Source organism: Gymnogyps californianus, chromosome Z (genome assembly GCF_018139145.2).
Source record: "Gymnogyps californianus isolate 813 chromosome Z, ASM1813914v2, whole genome shotgun sequence".
Lineage (NCBI taxonomy): Eukaryota > Metazoa > Chordata > Aves > Accipitriformes > Cathartidae > Gymnogyps > Gymnogyps californianus.
In genome coordinates, this window is record NC_059500.1 from 81,335,198 (window position 1) to 81,353,670 (window position 18,473).

The 18,473-nt window shown below is 39.5% G+C and overlaps 1 protein-coding gene across 4 annotated transcripts in view; it reads right to left on the reverse strand.

Annotated features, from left to right (window-relative positions):
- SMAD2 (SMAD family member 2) overlaps positions 1-16,381 on the reverse strand; it is a 40,464-nt gene extending 24,083 nt beyond the window's left edge. For all 4 annotated transcript variants that reach the window (XM_050913500.1, XM_050913501.1, XM_050913499.1 and 1 more), the window contains exon 1: positions 16,020-16,381. In XM_050913500.1, coding sequence (XP_050769457.1) covers positions 16,020-16,255 — 236 coding nt within the window. In that variant the 5' untranslated portion in view covers positions 16,256-16,381. The remainder of the gene's footprint in view (positions 1-16,019) is intronic.
- Between the last annotated feature and the right edge of the window lie 2,092 nt (positions 16,382-18,473).

An 18,473-nucleotide genomic window follows, 5' to 3' on the forward strand; every position in this document is an offset into this window, starting at 1 on the left:
CTCCCTCCTCCCTACATACCCATTCAGGACATACTACATTCAAGAAAGAAATGTTTACGTATATGCATATTTAGTGGAATATAAACTAGGAACCATTACACAACTTCTCATAATCAGAACCCTTTTACGAATAAAGTTTACATAGAATTTTATACAGTACATTCAAAATCATTACATCAAATACAAAATGCAGCATCAGAACTGAGGAAAATGACTTAAGTTACCTTCCTTATAAATGGATGTATGCTAAAAAATTAACACATCAAAATAGCCAGAAAAGCAGGAGGCACAGGATACAATTAACCTCTCTAACACTGTGGGAAAAGAAAAAAGTCTTTGAACAACTCCCATTTACTTCAGCTTAAACTTTAAGGATGTCCACAGGGGACGCAAAAGTGGAACGTGTGGTACAAAAGATACTCTGTTATAGCCTAACATCTGAGCCGCCCATTGCTTCTTTCAGGGCCAATAGCTAGTTTCTTCCAGTTTTGCAGAGTGCCAGGCCAACAAGTCATCTTGATGAACAGTATATGCTTCTGTTGCCTTTTCTAAAGCCACACTTCTTCCTGGTCACATGTGCAACAAACTGCCTACAAAGGCAAAAATACAGATAGAAGGCGGGCCTCTTCAAAGCACTTTATCCTCCTCCCTTCTCCCAAATCCTGACATGCTAGCCCAGTGCTGTCAGACAAAATAAAGCAGCCAACAACAATCAGTGTTACCTTTATTTTTCCTCTCGATGCTAGGAAATGCTGGAAGGCTAGCACCTCAGAGTTCAAGAACAATTTTTCCAGGATGCCATGGAAACCAAGCAGAAGTAAAATATTTGTTTCTTTTCTTGTTGTCCATATGGTCTGTTCATAGGTCCTATCAAGGAGTCTTCACTCTCTGTTCAAAGTCAGGTGGAGAGCAGCCTACAAACTTGTAACCTTCTAAATGGCAAGGTCAAGCAGCAGAGAGATGGTGTTCAGGCCTGAGAAATAAAAGGCAAGCAATACAGCTCGGCCTCACTCGAGTCAGCGGGGAGCTGGCCACAAGTCTCATGCTCAAAGGCTGAAGACAGGGAGCATGCAAAAGCAGCCTATGGAAATCATGAGCTAACGGCTTTGCTGGGAAACTTGCCCTACAGTTCCCTACTCTCAACATAACACCACAGCTTTCAGCAGCTGCAATTTGTATCTCACAAACTCTGAAGCAGTCTAACTGGAGATAAGATGAACCACAACACAGATTTACTCCCCTCAATCACGTGTTCAAAAAAAGCAATCAAAACCAGTGACTTCTAGATGCCCTGCATCTAGTGAGGATGACAAGTGTACAACAGCATTCACAGTGGCAACTCCCCAGAGACTAACCGGGTCGGGGGGGGGGAACAAACAAAAAACCCCAACAACAACAAAGAAAAAAAAATTATCATGCAGACGCACAAGCTCTGAGGACGTGGATGTTTGTACTTTAAGATGGCATTCTTGAAATAACTTGGAATTCCTACACTTTCATTTGTTACACTATTATATCCAATAAAGGTTTTCTGATTACTGTATAATTTTGCAGTTTCTCACAGTATCTTTAGAAATGTAAATACATCACTTCAACTGGGACAGAAGTTTGCAAGTTTGAAACTCCCATAGCTGACAGTACTGTGTTCATTATGTATCTTCAACATTAGTTCACTCAGACAAGTTATCTGTATTTCATCTGAGAACACCACACTGGAAAATGTCTTCAGACTTTCTGACAAAAGCTTTCCAGAGAACACAAGACCACCATCTCCTGAAAGAAATAAAAGATCAAAACTCTATCACTGGAGTAAAGGAAGCATAACCAGGAACATGCGCTCCAAAAACATCCATTTAGGAAAAGAATCAGAGCTCCGTGTAGCTAGTGAGATGTTGCACCACATCATGTAGCAGGCAGCTATGAAGCAAGTATGCTCAGCAGCTCAGTCTAGCTGAGAAATCACCATCTGTCCTCCACGCTCATTATACCATGCCTGTGAAAACAGCTGATCAAGCAATTCCTTTCTAATATTTAAATTACCACTGAAATGCTCCAACGAAAGAGACAGATGACTAGCACGGTCTTCCAGACCGGGAGCAATGTCAAGCTGTTAAATACCTTTCTTTTACTTACAAGTTACATAAGGAATGAACAACCTAACAGATTCAACCTCAATTTCATTTCACACCACATGTGGTCACTTTTTTCTGTTTTGTATTAGTAAGCAATATCATGCAGCGGGTTAAGATGACACCCAATGCAGTTTCACAGATTAACACTCTTATCATCCTTAACAGAGCTAAACAGAATCAGAAGTATCAAAGGACAAAGTATCTTTATAGGAAGACATACCCATCACAATACTGGCTGATCTATCCACAACAAATTGGTTTGTTAACAGCAGATAGCAATCTCATAGAAGATCATACTTTCAAAAGACGTAAACAGAGCTTGGCATACACATTTCAGGACTACCACCAGACAGACTTTAAAAAATGACCTTTATCTCAAGTTCCGTAACCACTATTAGTCATAGTAGGTGCGGTGAAAGATTTTCGCACAAGGTAACAGGTACAGCTACCAAGGGCTACGTCAAATAATTTTTCTCAAGTAGCCCGTCATCCTCCAAGTGGGTGAGCAGCTGATGCTACAGCATGAGTGGGCTGTTTTGAAACTGATGGACAGCTGAAAAAAGACGTGACATTTTGATTAACCTTCTCAAACTAGCGGGTGTTTGGGGTAGCGAGGGGGAAGGACTAGCTCTGCAAGACATTTATCTTGTCTATGTTCCTTGAAAAATATGCTAACTTCGCAAAAAGATTACTCTTAGAACAACGGTTACAGGATCTTTTAATACCTCATTTCAAACTGAAGCGGTCTCTGGACAGCTTCCCCTATGAATTACACACTCACCTCAAGAAACCAGGAAGACAAATGAACACAGGATATATAATGTAAAGTGCTCAATGCAGGGAAGCCACTACACCCAGAATGACCCGTTGCAGCCCAAGCCATATATACCTCGCAGAAAACTGGTAAAACAGAGAATACATGGAACTTGATCCATGTCCAAACAAGAGACTATCTCTAAAGATGAGGGATATGAAAATTCAAAGAAACATCAAGTATTATATAGAAAACACTGCATGCCTTAGTTATAAGTTATTTCAAATGCAGTTAAGGTTTGAACCATAGAGGAAGCTTCCCCAGGCAACATATTGGGGAAGAGAACTGAATGGTACTTGTGCCATGACCGTTATATCATTTTGCTAAATAAGTAAATACAAAAATTAAGTCAATGATGTTACCATCACTCGCAGCAATGTCCATATTTTATGAGAAATATTAAAGTCACAACTAGCAAGGAAGCCATAAAAAGGCTTGAAAAGTTTCATTGTTCAGATGCAAGAAAACAATATTTTATTTTTAAAATGAACTTAGTGTATTCGCTGAGATATTATAGTGCCTTATGTGCTCAGCAAAGGTAAAATCAAGAAAGCAATTTAATAGCCAAGCTGCCTGACTACAGGCCTCTGCTCTCCTCAGGCTCAGAACAGAATATGGGACCCCATATTAGTTACTATTGACAGAAAATCTGAGTATGCAGGGGGACACCCTTAGACCAAGAATCAAAATCTATTTCCTAAGCTTCGCTTCCTAGAGCTAGACAGAAAGGATGTATAAAGATCATGGACAAGTCCTGAAGTCTTCGGCATCTTGCTCACGATCCACACCCAGAACACGCATCTGAAGACGATGCCCACAACCGCTCTTGCCTCACATGCAATTGCTTAACAGTTAAAGCATTTTCCCAGGACATCCAACAGTTTCTTTTCCTCACTCCGCCTAACAGGAGTCAACCCTGATCTACTACCATCTGCCCTCTGCTGTGGTGGCAGTTGCCCTGCTCTCTCTCTGCCCTACTGCAGCCCAAAAGATGAGAGTTTCAAAGGCTTGAGGAACATTAGCATTCAAGTAAACGGTTACGTGGCTTCTTGCTGCAAGGAGAGCTGCTTAAAGCCTTCTTGGAATGTCTGTGGTTATTGGCCAAAACGTTGAAGGGTTCCTACATGATGAACAAACACGGTGACACTGGGCTCCAGTAAAAATGTCTTCCTATCATTGAACAGATTATTATAGCATTTTTAAAATGGCTGCCACCAATGCAGCTTGCAACAGGCACAATCACTTTAGTAGGCCTTCTGTTCTCCTACTATATGCATCTAATTTGAGACGTATAGGGGACAGCAAAACACTGATTTTTGGTTACTAACTGTGCTTAGACAAGGCATCACTCTGCAAGACAGGTACACGGGACATATGCAGAACATCAGACACTCAAAATTTAGATACAAAGGAACTAAAAAGGTATTTTCATACTAGCTTTGTGGAATTCACCAGAATGGACACACTTGAATTCTTTCCCTGATATGTCCGTTAAGTTTATATTCAAGTTCCCTCCACTATAACAGAACAGGAGATTTATTACAGAAAGACAGTAAAGAACTACCAATAAGCTTTGGCAATTGGAGGCTGTGCTGCTGTAGGCTTACACAAACACAGCAAGGTTCAGAAGGTGCTCTTGGAAAATGTCGTTGGAGGTCCATGAAATTAGCATTTGAGTTATCTACTGAAGAGAAAAGACTTTTTCAACCAAACACTCAAGAGTCAAACACCATTTCAAACACAACTTTCCATGCCACAAAGCTGCAGGATTCCACATCAGCTGATATAGGCCTTTCTTCATGTTCAAAATTTCAAAACTACAACATGAGTTAAAACTATTTCAAATATCGACAGAGGAACTTGACTTGAAGCCTCCCACAAAACTAAGAGGAAGTGAAGACCAGTTCTGGGATGTAACTCACCAATTCAACTAAACAGTAACTTTGAAATTCTGCATTTAAGCAAAACTTAAGAGTTTGCTTCTTTTGCATCAGGCTTCTCTCTATCCAGTATCTAAGAAAAGATAACCCAAGCATTCAAAGAAATGGTCAGTTTACCTACAATTACAGGCAAAGGCTCCAAATGAAAGCTTTCAATTCTTGACCTATTGAAACTTGCTTGTACGTTTCAGAATAAAAAGCCACAACTTGGGGGATCTTTCTGAACAAACACTGAAGTCAGATTACTGTGCAGCACTTGTCCAAGGGGATTTCCCCAATCTCATTGTTCTTCTGCCAATTTTGAAGCATATGCAGTGAGATGTGAACTTATTCCAGCACCCGATTGTTCTCTTGTATCCTGCCGGTCTGCTTCAAACAATGCAGCATGACAGAAGCCAACGAAAGCTGTTCATGATGAGACTACGGCATTGTACACAGTCAATTTCAGAAGTTTTCCACCAATCAGCACTGCAACCAAGTCAGAATAAGTGAACAGAAACAAGTAGTAAACAAGACATGGGAAATCACTTTTATTAAATTAGCAGGTGTAGATTACAAGCAGGATTAAATCAGTAGGGAGCCTGTTAACTAGCTATTTGTGTTCAAAGCTGCAGCAGTAAAAGAACCATTGTTTATCCTATAAATTCTTCCTAGACTAACAGCCTGAGCTACACAATCGGGAAGTTTTTCCTGTAAAATTGCTCTGGTTGTCATAAAACATTCACACTAGTAAAAACAGCACTCAGGTGTTTTGTTACTGTACCAAGAAAACTAAATTGGCTGACTTCTACAAAAGAAGAATATAATGAGGAGAGGAATCTTCACCACACTGAATAGCTGGCCTGACATAAAGACACTAATTAACACAGTAAGCCAGGGAATAGTTTAGCATTGACTTGGGCTGACTAAAGCCCTGATTCCTTTATTGGAGGAAAAATAAGTACTATTTATGAGATAATTTGGGGCTCATTATTGACAACACAGCACAGTCAACATATTTTTCTTGAGTGACCAACATGTCGTCTTAATGGTAGCATGAAGCATCAGATACAGATATTATTCTTCCTAGTTAGAGCTTTGTACCAGGATCCACTGAGCAGGTAAGTCGCTAAAGTAATCACAAGTAGCTATTCTTCATTTGCTTAAAATTCAACAGCCCCAGCATCAGTTGTTAACCTGGCAAACAATTAATGGCATACAAAAATCAAGCAAGCTTTAACACTTATTTTTGATTCTGACTCTTCCTGCTTCTTACCATTAAGGCAATCCTAATGAGGAGCAACAGTAACTTGAAGCTAAAGAACTTTCACAAATTCCAACAACTCATCACCCTCAAATTTGCTTTCCACGTCACTGATACTCCAGTGGGAACAATGCCTTGAACTTACACTCCCTAACCAAATAATACAGCTTGTACCGGTGAGGTGAAGAGGTGGCATTATCACACGCCTTGCAAAAATTCACCTCAATTTATAGACTGAAAAATGCCAGCAAATTAAAAACTTGTAAGGCTATCTGGGAAAAAGTAGCAGAGCCAAGGCCAGAATCCACATCCCCCAAGCCTTTATCCAGTGCTCCAGTTAGTACACAATATAGTCCCCAAAATTGAACAATTTTTCCTCCTGACTCAAGAGGCAAGCTCCTTTGAACTATGCAGCATTTTGCTATTGGCTAAGTATCTTGCACATTTATATTTTTACATGTTGACCTACCTCAAATGACATGCCAATACTTTCTGCTTGGCATACCAACTCTGTAACAAAGTATGTGGGTAAGTCACGTGGCTTCCTGAATTGCACGAGCTTAGAAGTGGCAGCCCTAAGTATCTTTGTTTAATACTCTAAGACTTCCTTTTTCAGGATGACATCAATATTAGAAGGTGCTGTAACCTGAACTATGTCTACACTAAAGCTTAACCTTAGTTACAGCACTTCAGTCCTCAACATCAGCCACAGCTGTGCAACAAACCAAGTTAACAGTTAAGTTTCAGCATTTTTAATAAAACCTCACTCAATTACACTTGAACACAATCACTACTCTTAATTGCAATCAACACTGCATTAGAAGGCTCGAAAACTTAAGTCTCCAAATTCATCTTCTAAAAAATGACTTACCTACACTAGAGCAAGGCCCCAAGTGCTGTAATACGCAGCGTCTGGGCCATGCCCTACTGATGCACATTCTTCTGTATACAGATATCAGGGACAAGGTTTTGCTGCTAAGTAGCCATTCAAGTAGAAAGTGTTGGTAGAGGAAAAATGTGCTATTAGAAAAAAAAGCATTATCTTATGCTCATATTAATCCTGCATCCTACTCTACATATCAAGTACACTGATGCTATGAATCAAATAGGAGAAAGCAAACAAAATTTAACTTTAGGCTATAATGTGGAAGTTATGTAGAAAGAGTTAAGGAAAGAGGGAACGCCAGTATTTAACTTCTTGGCTTACTCTGTTTTGACGATTCACTGCACTCTGTCACAGCCCCATCCATGAGGGCTCCTCTCAACCAGGACCTCAAGACAGTACTGACCAGTTCACAAAACATTTTTAGTAACAAATGCTCCAAGCACTGTTCTCACAACCAAGCTTCAAAACCACATTTATTTAAAGTCAGTTTCTGGAGACAAGCACAACAGAAGTTGTACAGTTATCCAGCTCCTTCCCTGAGTAAGCATTTAAAAAATATATATAATTCAGGAATATTAATGCCAAACAAGCTGATATTTCTACACGGCTAGTTTGTCTGAACAGACTTATTTTTCTTTCACCAGCTTAAAGGAAATTGAGAAACTTGTGAGTGACCACCAGTTATCTCATTTTTAAGTTTACTTTTGTGATAAAACACCAGTTAAACTGATTTTTAAGATAGTTTTGTAGTTAAAGGAAATGCGTAAGAGTAGTTTTCAAACAGATGCAGGTAATGTCACCAACACTGTCTTACTGATTGCTAACCTGAAGTTCAGAAATTAAGATTCAGAGACTTGAAGTCAAACTTGACGTGAATTTTTATTTCCCATTATATGTCCACCCAGCATCTAAAGGTGTTCTGCAACCTAGAGTTTGAACATGTCATTTTACACATATGTAATTAGGGCCAGCATCCTTTTGTCTATAACCACACCATCCTGAACATTTAGAAACTAAGAAGAGCTGGACCTATATATCTTTGCGCAGGAGATGGTCTTGGAAAACCAGGTGCCAGCTTCTGCCACCCCAGCTCTGAGGAAGGCCCCAAGGAAGTCAGTGTAATCTCCCACAGCACTCTTGTTCTCCCTCTACACACTACTCCAGACTGCACGGTACAGCACTACAGAACATGGACCAGTTGAAAGCTGTCGTCATAAAATTATTGAAAGAAACTCTCAACACAAATTAGAAGACACTGCAAAATGTCAGAAAAACACCCCTAAAGTCAACTGCTTTGCACTCGCCGCTTTCACCAACGATGGACTGTTTCTCTTGCAGAATCATCTTTTTACATTTTATGTTCAGGCAATGCAGGTGGACTCTATTCACCTGGCAAGCAGCTGCCTGGCTGTTTTCTAGGCAGGCTATTGAAATTCAGGCTGCACACCACCATTTACTAAGAGGAAGTCAGGAAGCTACACAGCAAGCTGCCGGAGGAGTACGTACAGGGCCAACTCCGAGACGAAGCGATGTCACACACAACAGGAAGCCACTGCAAAGCACACCATCATTCTGTCCTTACTGCCCTGCAGAGGCCAGAGCCTGGCACGACACACTTAGAAAGCACCAAGAACTTCCTTTAGTCTTTTACAGAGAATGTAGAGACAACATTCAAGTCCCACCATAATTACGGGACTGAAGAGCAAGGGCAATTTGATCCTCCTGCTACACCTTTCCAGTGAACACATCCAAAGTCTTCACAGCACCAGCTATCACAAGGAGGATCAGGGGATTCTGAAGCTCATCTTAGCCAACACTCCCCAAAATCTCAGCCATCTCTTGTCATAATTCTAGGAAAGATCTCTTTGGCTTTGTTCTAAAGCATTATTTTTATTGAAATTCCAACCAGAGGAAAGCAGAGGGGCTCTGCTTCATCCTTAATAATCCTGTAATGAGAAAAAGGAGTTAGCTTATCAACAAACAATTTACAAGCACGCTCTTCCTATAATCTCAGCAATAAAAATGGTGCGCTAGTGTATTCTGATGTACTGTCTTAGATATCTATACTTATTTTAGAAAGCTTAAGATGTTCAACTATAGTCTTCAAACATTTATAGAACCAATTCACATCTAAGTGAATGCATCCAGACTGAAATACAGTATACGGTTCAAGGACGTTCTTTATACATAGCAGTTCTCAACTTGTGAGCTATGATTAAGAATCAATGTCCATCCCCAACTTGAATAGTGAATTATCCCAGCTCTGCTACAAACTAACAGACAGTGCCAAGTTCTGTTTCTGGGAAAACAGACTTCACCTCTGTCTGGATAGCAATGTTATTTTAGGATCTACTGTGCCAGTCCAACTGCCTGCTGTTGTCCTCTTAGCTAACTCGCTCATAGCTTAGCAGCAGATGTTGAGAACTCTCCTAAAACAGTTTCCAGAGGAACCTTACCCCCCCGCTGGTGTAACTGTTGAAATCACCCATCTCCTATGGCTTTAACCAAAGGAGGAACAAAGGAATTTCTGTATCGCTATCCTCTGAAGTAACCTATTTTGGGGAAAGATCTTAAAGCTTGAAAACAATCTATTCTAGAAGCCACATTAGCTTGACAACTCTGCTCTACTGGTGATCAAAAGCATCCTTAAAACTAGGTTACTGCATGCAGCTATGTGATCACTTTCCTGACAAATATTCCCAAGGAATTCAAATAAATATGCTAACTGGCAGCATAGGTTATATTCAAGAAAAACTGTGCCCTTTACACCTAAATTAGGAATTACTTTTTAGTCAGTTATGTGAAGAAAAAGGCATCAAAATGTCATCATTTTAAAAGATTTGTTTGCTCTCAAACAGCAGTTCCAAGCTAGTTGTCCCATCTTTAAACAGGTCTTGCCTTTGCTCAGTTTACTTCTGCTGTTAACTCCTTTGTAGACACTTTGATCAGCACTAATAAGTTCCATGTATGGAAGCCCATATTAACTAATAAAGAGAGCCAGCCTTCAGAAAACAATTTTAACATGTGCTATCAGCTATGCCTAGGCTGCTTATCTTATCCATAGTGCTAACTCACTGCAGGGAATGAACAAAGGGCTGCAGGACAAGCAAGCGAAGGAATAACACTAGCATAATAGAGAAATTCATCATTTCTTTAGAGAATTTTGACCACGTCTTGAAGGTCTTGCCTTCACATGTTTGATGAACTTTCACCAGATTATGCAGTTTTAAGTATCTGAATCCTTGTAGGATACATTGGAAATACAACAAAATTAAGATGTACTGGATTTATTTCCTGGACGCTGTAAGCAAGTATAAGAAAAGAAGTCCAATGTCAATAGCATTAGTCACTTGAACATCAAGAGCAGCCTTTTAGACTCAGAAGTCACATGGAAAAGAAACTCCTGGATATGTAGATTTTTGCTTCACAAAAAAACAAACCAAAAACATTACAGCCTTCAGAAGCAGTCAATATATACTACTACATTTTCACTTTAAGGAAAAAATATTAAAAAGGTATTCTGAATGCAATGCTTAAATACCACCACTACACTATTGCCCCAGGAGAATCCGGGTGTGATTGGTTCCATCATAGCAGTTTAAAAAGTTACCAACCTTCACTATTGGCTGAAGTGAAAGACATGCAACAGGTATGGCTTTAAAATATTACTACTTCATCCTAACAAGCTCAAGGAAACACCAGTGCTAGTGAAGAGGGACAGTAAGTAGATCTTAATTTAAATGCCAACCAACCACTTCACTTGCAGTGGCCTGCTTCGTATTCCCAACACCCCCTCACAATCTTCCATATTCCCAAAACCATGGAACCCACTGTAGGGTTTCTTCTTTGCCTCTGGATGGTACAAAAATTCAGAACTCATCTCATATGTGAAGCAGAAGCCAGGTGCTTCAGGAGTCTAATTGTTGACTGTAAATTCCACAAATCTGCAATGTCAGGATTTGAGCCCCTCTCGCTACCTCTCTCACTTAAGTCAGAATTGGGAGGCTGCAGAAAACAGAGCAAAAATGAGCTCCTGAAGCTTAGGGATAGCACAGGGATGCTATCCTCATGTTAAGCAAGAAGGACAGAGGGCACACGTAAGACTACATTTGCTACAAACATATTGAACTGTTAAGCAAAAAAACCCCATTTTTCAGATAATAGCTTCTAAAACTCCAGTGGCACAGCAGGCTGGAAAGCAAAGGCTTGACAGGAGTATTAGCCTTCCCTCTGTGCTGGAAGCAACCGCTGCATTTCGCCTAAGAGCCTAAAGCACTTGCGCGGTACTAGCACCCCAGCAAAGAATCTCTGAATTAGGATTTAAGGAAGTTGGTCTTAAAACCTTACTTCAGCCAGTAATCTGCCAGATCACTTTTCACTGACATTCCACACCGCTTTGGTTTTGCGCTTTAGTCTCCTCTAACATAAAGCAGTGATAAAATTTACCTCCTCTGCGGAACCTCACGACCTCCCATTAAAGCTAAGATTCAAGTGTTAAGTACTGTTTCATACATAGTATCAAAAGCAAGTTTACGTAGTAACTGTACTATAACCACTACTATTAACGTCAACAAAAATTTTATCTGTTCAAGAAGAAAGTTTGTTAAGTTATCAATCAGGAAGTTGTCTGATGCTGTATCAAACCCTTCTACAGTACTGAGATGAGTACACAAACATCTGGAAAGAGAAAATAGAGGTATAGTGTTACAGATGCATCTTTTAGCTGCCCCCCTTCCTCCCAACTACAAATAGCCTTTGCCAGGGCATGCATGAAAGCTATATTCACTATGCAAAGCTAAAATGAACGAAAGCTAGAGAAGCCGAGACTGATGGGAGGCACCTATCTCCTCTTTATCCTCCCACCTATACTGGAAGAAAAAAAAGGTACACCTATACATTGAGTGATCTCATATGCCTCAGTTCAGCCTTGCATCATGCAGACCATGACAGCAGTAGAACAGGGAAACTGTCAGCAAGGAGATGAGATACAGCAGTGCTCTGCGGGTTCAACAACGGGTAAGCGAAAGCACAGTGCAAGATGGAGTCTTCTGGGGAAGAGCGAATGGGTTACAACGTGCAACAAATGAGGACTACAGTTGTACCTGGGGAGTACTCGATATAGGCACGTCATCTCCATTACTACTCATCCTTCATATAAGATAAAGCCCTAATATAGTTGTCACATTACCCAGATGTTGGCATGGAAGCAGAATTCAACATGTGATACAGATGTACCCAGTTACAGCTCAGGAAGGACACAGTCAGTTCTGCATTAGTTTTCAGATATGTATGCTCTAGAGGAACATAAGAGATCACAAAGGAGTCTAAACTCAGTGCTTCCCTTCCCTTATTTTTAAGTTTTAAAAACACAGGAGATACAACAGCCCAGGTCAACATTAACCCAAACCTGCCCCAACTAAACTCTGTTGTTAGTTGTACGTTATCAGGCATTTTACAAAAACAACTGCATTTTGGTAAGTCTTATCTAAAAGAAGCAAGAAGAAAGCATGAAGTATATCTATACTCTTTTTAAGACAGAAAAACCACACAGCTGATCACACCAAAATACTGGGACACTGAAACCAGTGATTTGTGTTTCCCTACTTTGGATTCCAATACTCTGCACTGTCACTACTGAAATGACTTTTTAAATAATGAAGATAGACTATGAATATGCCAGTTGACTATTCACTACATGGCATGGTTTGGTTTGTTAAAGGCTTGGATTTTAGCTATCACTAGTTACAAAGTATTTGTTCCAACAGAACAATCCATAAGAAGAAACTGCTCCATTAGAAGAAGACTTATATAAATGGATGCTCATGCTCTGTTTCTTCACTGACTGCTTCTTGTGCTCCATTTGCGTCAAAACTGTGAGGGAGAGCATAAAGACGGGATCTTAAATTCTACCAAATTCATTACGTATTTTAGAAAAGTGAACTCACGTGCCAACATTTAGTTTCAGGATACACAGGGATTATGCGATTAGAATCCCACTGGCTTGCTGGGAAGATTCAGTAAGATAACTACAAATTACTTAGAGGGCTAGTGTCAAAAGGACCTCTGTACTTATTTAGCCTCTGCTCTAGATTACTGACCCACTTATGAAGAGCTAAGCACCCCTGCTGTGCGATGCCAACACCCACTCCATCTGTTTGCTTCTGCTTTCTCAGAACCTCTATTAGTCTGCGTAAGAAGTGTTAATTACCACATGAGCAGCTTTTGCATAATACACACAGTATCAGCCTCACTTAGGATGTAGTCACCTTGACAAACAGCGCAGAAACAGAGCAATCCTAATCGCAGCAGGATTGTCAATGACATACAGTAAGTACACGCAGATTTCTGAAGAGGCAATTTAATTCAACTTTTGTCCAAGCTGCTCTCAGTTGTGAGAAAAGCTTGTAGGTGTTAGTTGCTTCAGGTTTCAATGATGAAAAAATATACTAGAGTTAAGTACTGTATCAAACTCTCTGGAAATCTCCAAGGGAACCAAAAACTTGTGAAACCACGACTGAAACTTCTGTTGAGGGAATAACGCAACAGTGGCAAACAGAAGCATCCCACAACACTTGTCAATATCTACGCTGAGTTAAACAGTATTAGTAAGTAAATCTAAAGCTAGTTTAAAAAAAAAAAAACACCACCAAACCCCACACACAAAACCAAACACAAAAACCCTCCCCAAGCAGAACAACATTTGGAAAGTTAGCCCAGCTGTCACATCAGAACTGCGTCTCAGCAGCTTAGCACCTCAAACTTCCTGCTGACTAGGAAGAAAAAAGTTTCAAATTCAGCATTTTATTATTTATCCCTGCTGATCTGCAGATCTTTAAGACATTCATTAAAGTGGGTCTCAAGCAGCAGTTTCATTAACTTAGTAAATCCAAGAACAAGAATCACCAGAAGTCATTACAGTACTGAGTTGACATTTGTTCTTTCTTGGGAACCCAGACTACTGCTGTCAAAGTGAAATAATATCAACAGTCCAAAAGCCAACTATGAAACTCAAGAATTCTGTATAGCGCTGCTGGCAACCCTGATATCATCCGCCCCTTAACACCAAAGCCATTTCTTAGTTTAAAATTAAACCTTATATAATAGCCAACATCACTTGAAGAGCTCTCTAGCTACCAGCTTACTCCTAAGGTAGTCAAGAAAAGTAAAACCTCGGTCCAGTCCTTTTTACAGCTGACTGGAGGATAGATGAGAACAGTACATCACAGCCCAGCAAGAACTGCTGGTCACAACATGGAGGCTATACAGAGTATAACACAGCTTCGTATTTTGTTTTAAAGAATTATTTACTATGTCTACTTTAACACAAAAGGTCATGCAAGCAGGAGGACATACTCAAAGTAGACTAGGAAAACAATGACATATTAGCATACTGTTTGTATCTTCTAACATCACCTTCAAAATTAAATTTAGACAACTATTCTTCTGAAGTAGCAATATTTACTGCCCCAGTACAGGAGCTCTATGAAGTCTCTCTAAGAGCTCTAAAAGAGCCCTAAAAGTTAGATACACATTTTATATCGAGTGAATCTCTGTATGGCATATTTAGCTTCTGTCATATGAAACACCTTCCAATTAAGCATTTCATCTTTGTCGTGGTAAAGACTTGCTAAATACATAGAGTCATCTCATGTCAAGTCAAGAAGTATATATCCCTACAGGTTTCAATCTTAGTCTACTGATATACACTAAGACAAGAAAGCTCTAATATTTTATTTCTGATTGTCTTCCAGCTGGCAAAAGGAAGAAAGCAGAAGAGAAACCCAGAGAATTTTGGGACTGCTCTAGGGAAGAAAATACAAGCAGCGGGCAGCATTAGAAACAAAAAGTGAATAGAAAAGAGAGAGAACAGAATTAAAGTAGTCATTCGTTCAGAGCATACTCATGATTTTCCCAGAAAGCTGTGTCAAATCTAAAAGAGAATGCTAAAACCATTATCAGATAACAGCTATAACACATTTGATATATGGAAATCATTACTGACACCAGTCAAATCTAGTTTGTGCTATGATTAATACAAAGTTTATAAGTAGCTGGATTGAATGTGCTAATATAGAAATTAAGGTCATAAACCAGATGCAGTTTCTCTCCCCTAGAAATTATTTTCAGTGTTGAGGGCCTGAGTGCCCAGAATATTCCTGTGCCACCAGATCCTCTAATTTTTTCATAGAAAAACACACCTGTGAAGTGATTTGATACTTAGGTCTCACATAATGAGCTTACACATGCACCTTAGTGGGAACTCTGTACAACAGGAATCGAGAGCAGACTGCATTATACTTACAAACATAACCCTTGCCTCTCGCACAGCAGTTGCTATGAATTAAGTTGAGAAAGTCAAAGGGGTAGGATGCAAGTCGTTCACCTAAACGTACATACATATCAGGAGCAGAAGAGCAGTTCTAGAAATACTCCAAATTATTAAATAAAAAGCACTTTCATTAACCAATAACAAATAATAATTACAGTAAATAAACTGGTCTTCAGACAACCTGCCTCCAAAGATAAAATTTCACTTCAAAAGGGAGAATGGATGCAGCTTGTACAATTTAAATGAAACTATCAGATACAACTGAAAATAATTAGATGACTGAAGTGTTGACCAAGGAAAAACTAGTCTTTTTTTTTAAAGTGGAAGTGTAGGTTCAAGTATGCCCCTCCAATTATAGACAGGGTTATTAAATAAAAGCATAAGGCAGTGCTACAAACTAGGAGCTGTACTGGGCACCACCAGAATACATACAAACTGGAATCTACGTAGTAATGAAAATTGAAACATAAAGGTATTATTAGAAATTGTGACTTTACAAAGCATGTGATTCAGTTGTAAGCAAGCACTATATAAAACCAAAATAGGTTTTAAAGAATTTTTAAAGTATCAAAAGCATGCAACTGATTTTTTAGTCATTCGTTCACAGGATAGACTAAACATCCACTTAGTTCTTTCTTAAGTGGTTGTAACAATTTCAAACACAACAGCACTTACCTTGGTATCGTCACACATTTTGTATTGCAATTCTGAGTGGTAATTGCCTTCTCAAGCTCATCCAGCTGTCCTGTTTTCTTTAGCTTCTTGACCAAGCTTTTCACTGCTTTTTCACACCACTTTTCCTCCTGACCATTCTGCTCACCACCACCAGCCCCTCCAGAGCCACCAGCAGATTTTTTCCACCCCAGAAGTCTCTTCACAACTGGTGGAGTGAATGGCAATATGGATGACATGACTTTCACCAGACAGAACACTCAGCAAGTAATAAATTAGAGATTCCCGTCTGATCCCTAAAAACACAAACCAAAACAGACACGTTAGCACTGAGGTTTCACATGAAACAAATACTTTGTTTAGGACCTTTCATTACCAAATGCCATAGGACACTGCATCCCAAAACAAGTCAGATAATAGTTCAGAAGTAGGCTGCATCGTGGTTATGTACTTCATCAATAAAGTTAAAAGGCAAGTTTGCTGCAGACTCTTTAACAGTTAGCGCAGACTAAGGTTATTGTTGGATTAGACATTTATATTTCCTCAAGTCTTTCCTGGCTAAAGGCAACTCCAGAAAATACAGAAGTTAACTTGAGTCTAGCTTAGCACCGAGGCTGGCTGGTTTTAGTCATTTATTAAAATTTTCCACAAATGACTGACAAATTGCATACACATATATGCATGTTCTGCCCATCTCCAAATTAATTTCCCAGGCAAAATTGTGTTTGGAATGTCATTGAGTCATTACAGCTTGACAGAAGTCTTCCAACAGCCAGCCATTTCACAAGCCTTTTCTTATTTTGTTTGTCATGTTTTAAATAACTACCAATTTTTGCTCCACGGGGGACACCGATTTGAAATTCACTCATAAGTTTGGTAATAAGCTTATTCCCATCTTTCAATCTAGAGTCCAATGGCCTACAGATAATGAATCTTCTCAACGGGCAGTACTTAACATCATCAAGTCTTTCAAAATTCATTAAAGGATATTTAAAATCTTAGTTTGCAGGCACCTGAGTAGTAGAACTGCCTTTTCAATTTTGATAGCCTTTCATTCAGTATCAACTACCTGATAGGATGTTTAGATACAATGAAAGATTAGAAAGAATGCTGAAACTTGGGCTATGTTCAGCATTCACTGCAATTTGCACTTCAAATAATTTAAAAGAGAAATGATAGCCATTTAGAAAAAACATCTTGTTTTTGCAGCTTCTATTAGGCTAGTTTTAGGTATTAAAACATAAGCCCCAAGCCAACCGTATTATTTCGGGCAGACAGCTGTTAGAAATTGCTTGAGGACATAATGGTCCTATGGATAGAAGTATGGCATTGAAGTAAAAAAAACAACCTTCTTCCCAGGCAGCAAATGGGTATTTGAACTCCAGAAAGTTACCTTATTTCCAAGCTGTATAAGTTAGTTCAGTCAGCTGAAAATACCTTGTTTTAGCTAAGAGCTAACACTACCTTCAGGCTACTCAATTTGAGCTTTCAAGGCAGCTTACATGCCTCTCCATCCTGTACAGGCACATTCCTCACTTCTATCCAAAATACACCGACTTCATCTTACTGAAATTTCCCATGTGAAAAACAGCATGGTTGATTTGGGATACTTCAGGCTACAGCATTCATGGCTAATTTATGCCTTGTCATGTCTTTGCAGTTTCAGTGAGGACCAAGTCAACAAATATTAGATTATATTCTACAGGTAACTTTAAATCATAACTTTTCAACTTCCACAAAACAGAACATTCAGTAGGAATGACATTTCAGTTTCAAATAAATTATACCTCCATAAACCAGCTTCTGAGACCACCTAAAAATACGACTGGGTTGTAGTTTTCTGGGGTCAAGCAGACAGAGGTTCCAATTAACAGGGACTCAAGATTAACACTGGTAACTTTATGCAAGTCATTCAAAATAATCTATCCTAAATCAGAGAATCATAGAATGGTTTGGGTTGGAAGGGATCTTTAAAGGTCATCTAGTCCAACCCCCCTGCCATGAGCAGGGACATCTTCCACTAGATCAGGTTGCTCAGAGCCCCGTCCAACCTGACCTTGAATGTTTCCAGGGATGGGGCACCTACCACCTCTCTGGGCAACCTGTGCCACTGTTTCACCACCCTTATCATAAAAAATTTCTTCCTTATATCCAATCTAAATCTACTGTCTTTCAGTTTAAAACCATTACTCCTTGTCCTGTCAGTAGAGGCCTTGGTAAAACGTCAAAGCATGCATTTTCACACGAGACTATAACACGAAAAGAACTTTTATTCTTTCAATAATGTTAAATTATTACAGAATTGTCCCCAATATTTCAGACTGCAGGTTTTGCAGACTGCAAGAGCACTGCACTGGAGCCCTGCCTCCAGCAAACACAAGAAAAATAAACTCAATATTCAACATTTTCAAATTAAACACTGACTAGGACACTCAGGGTACAGTTTCATAGGGAGCC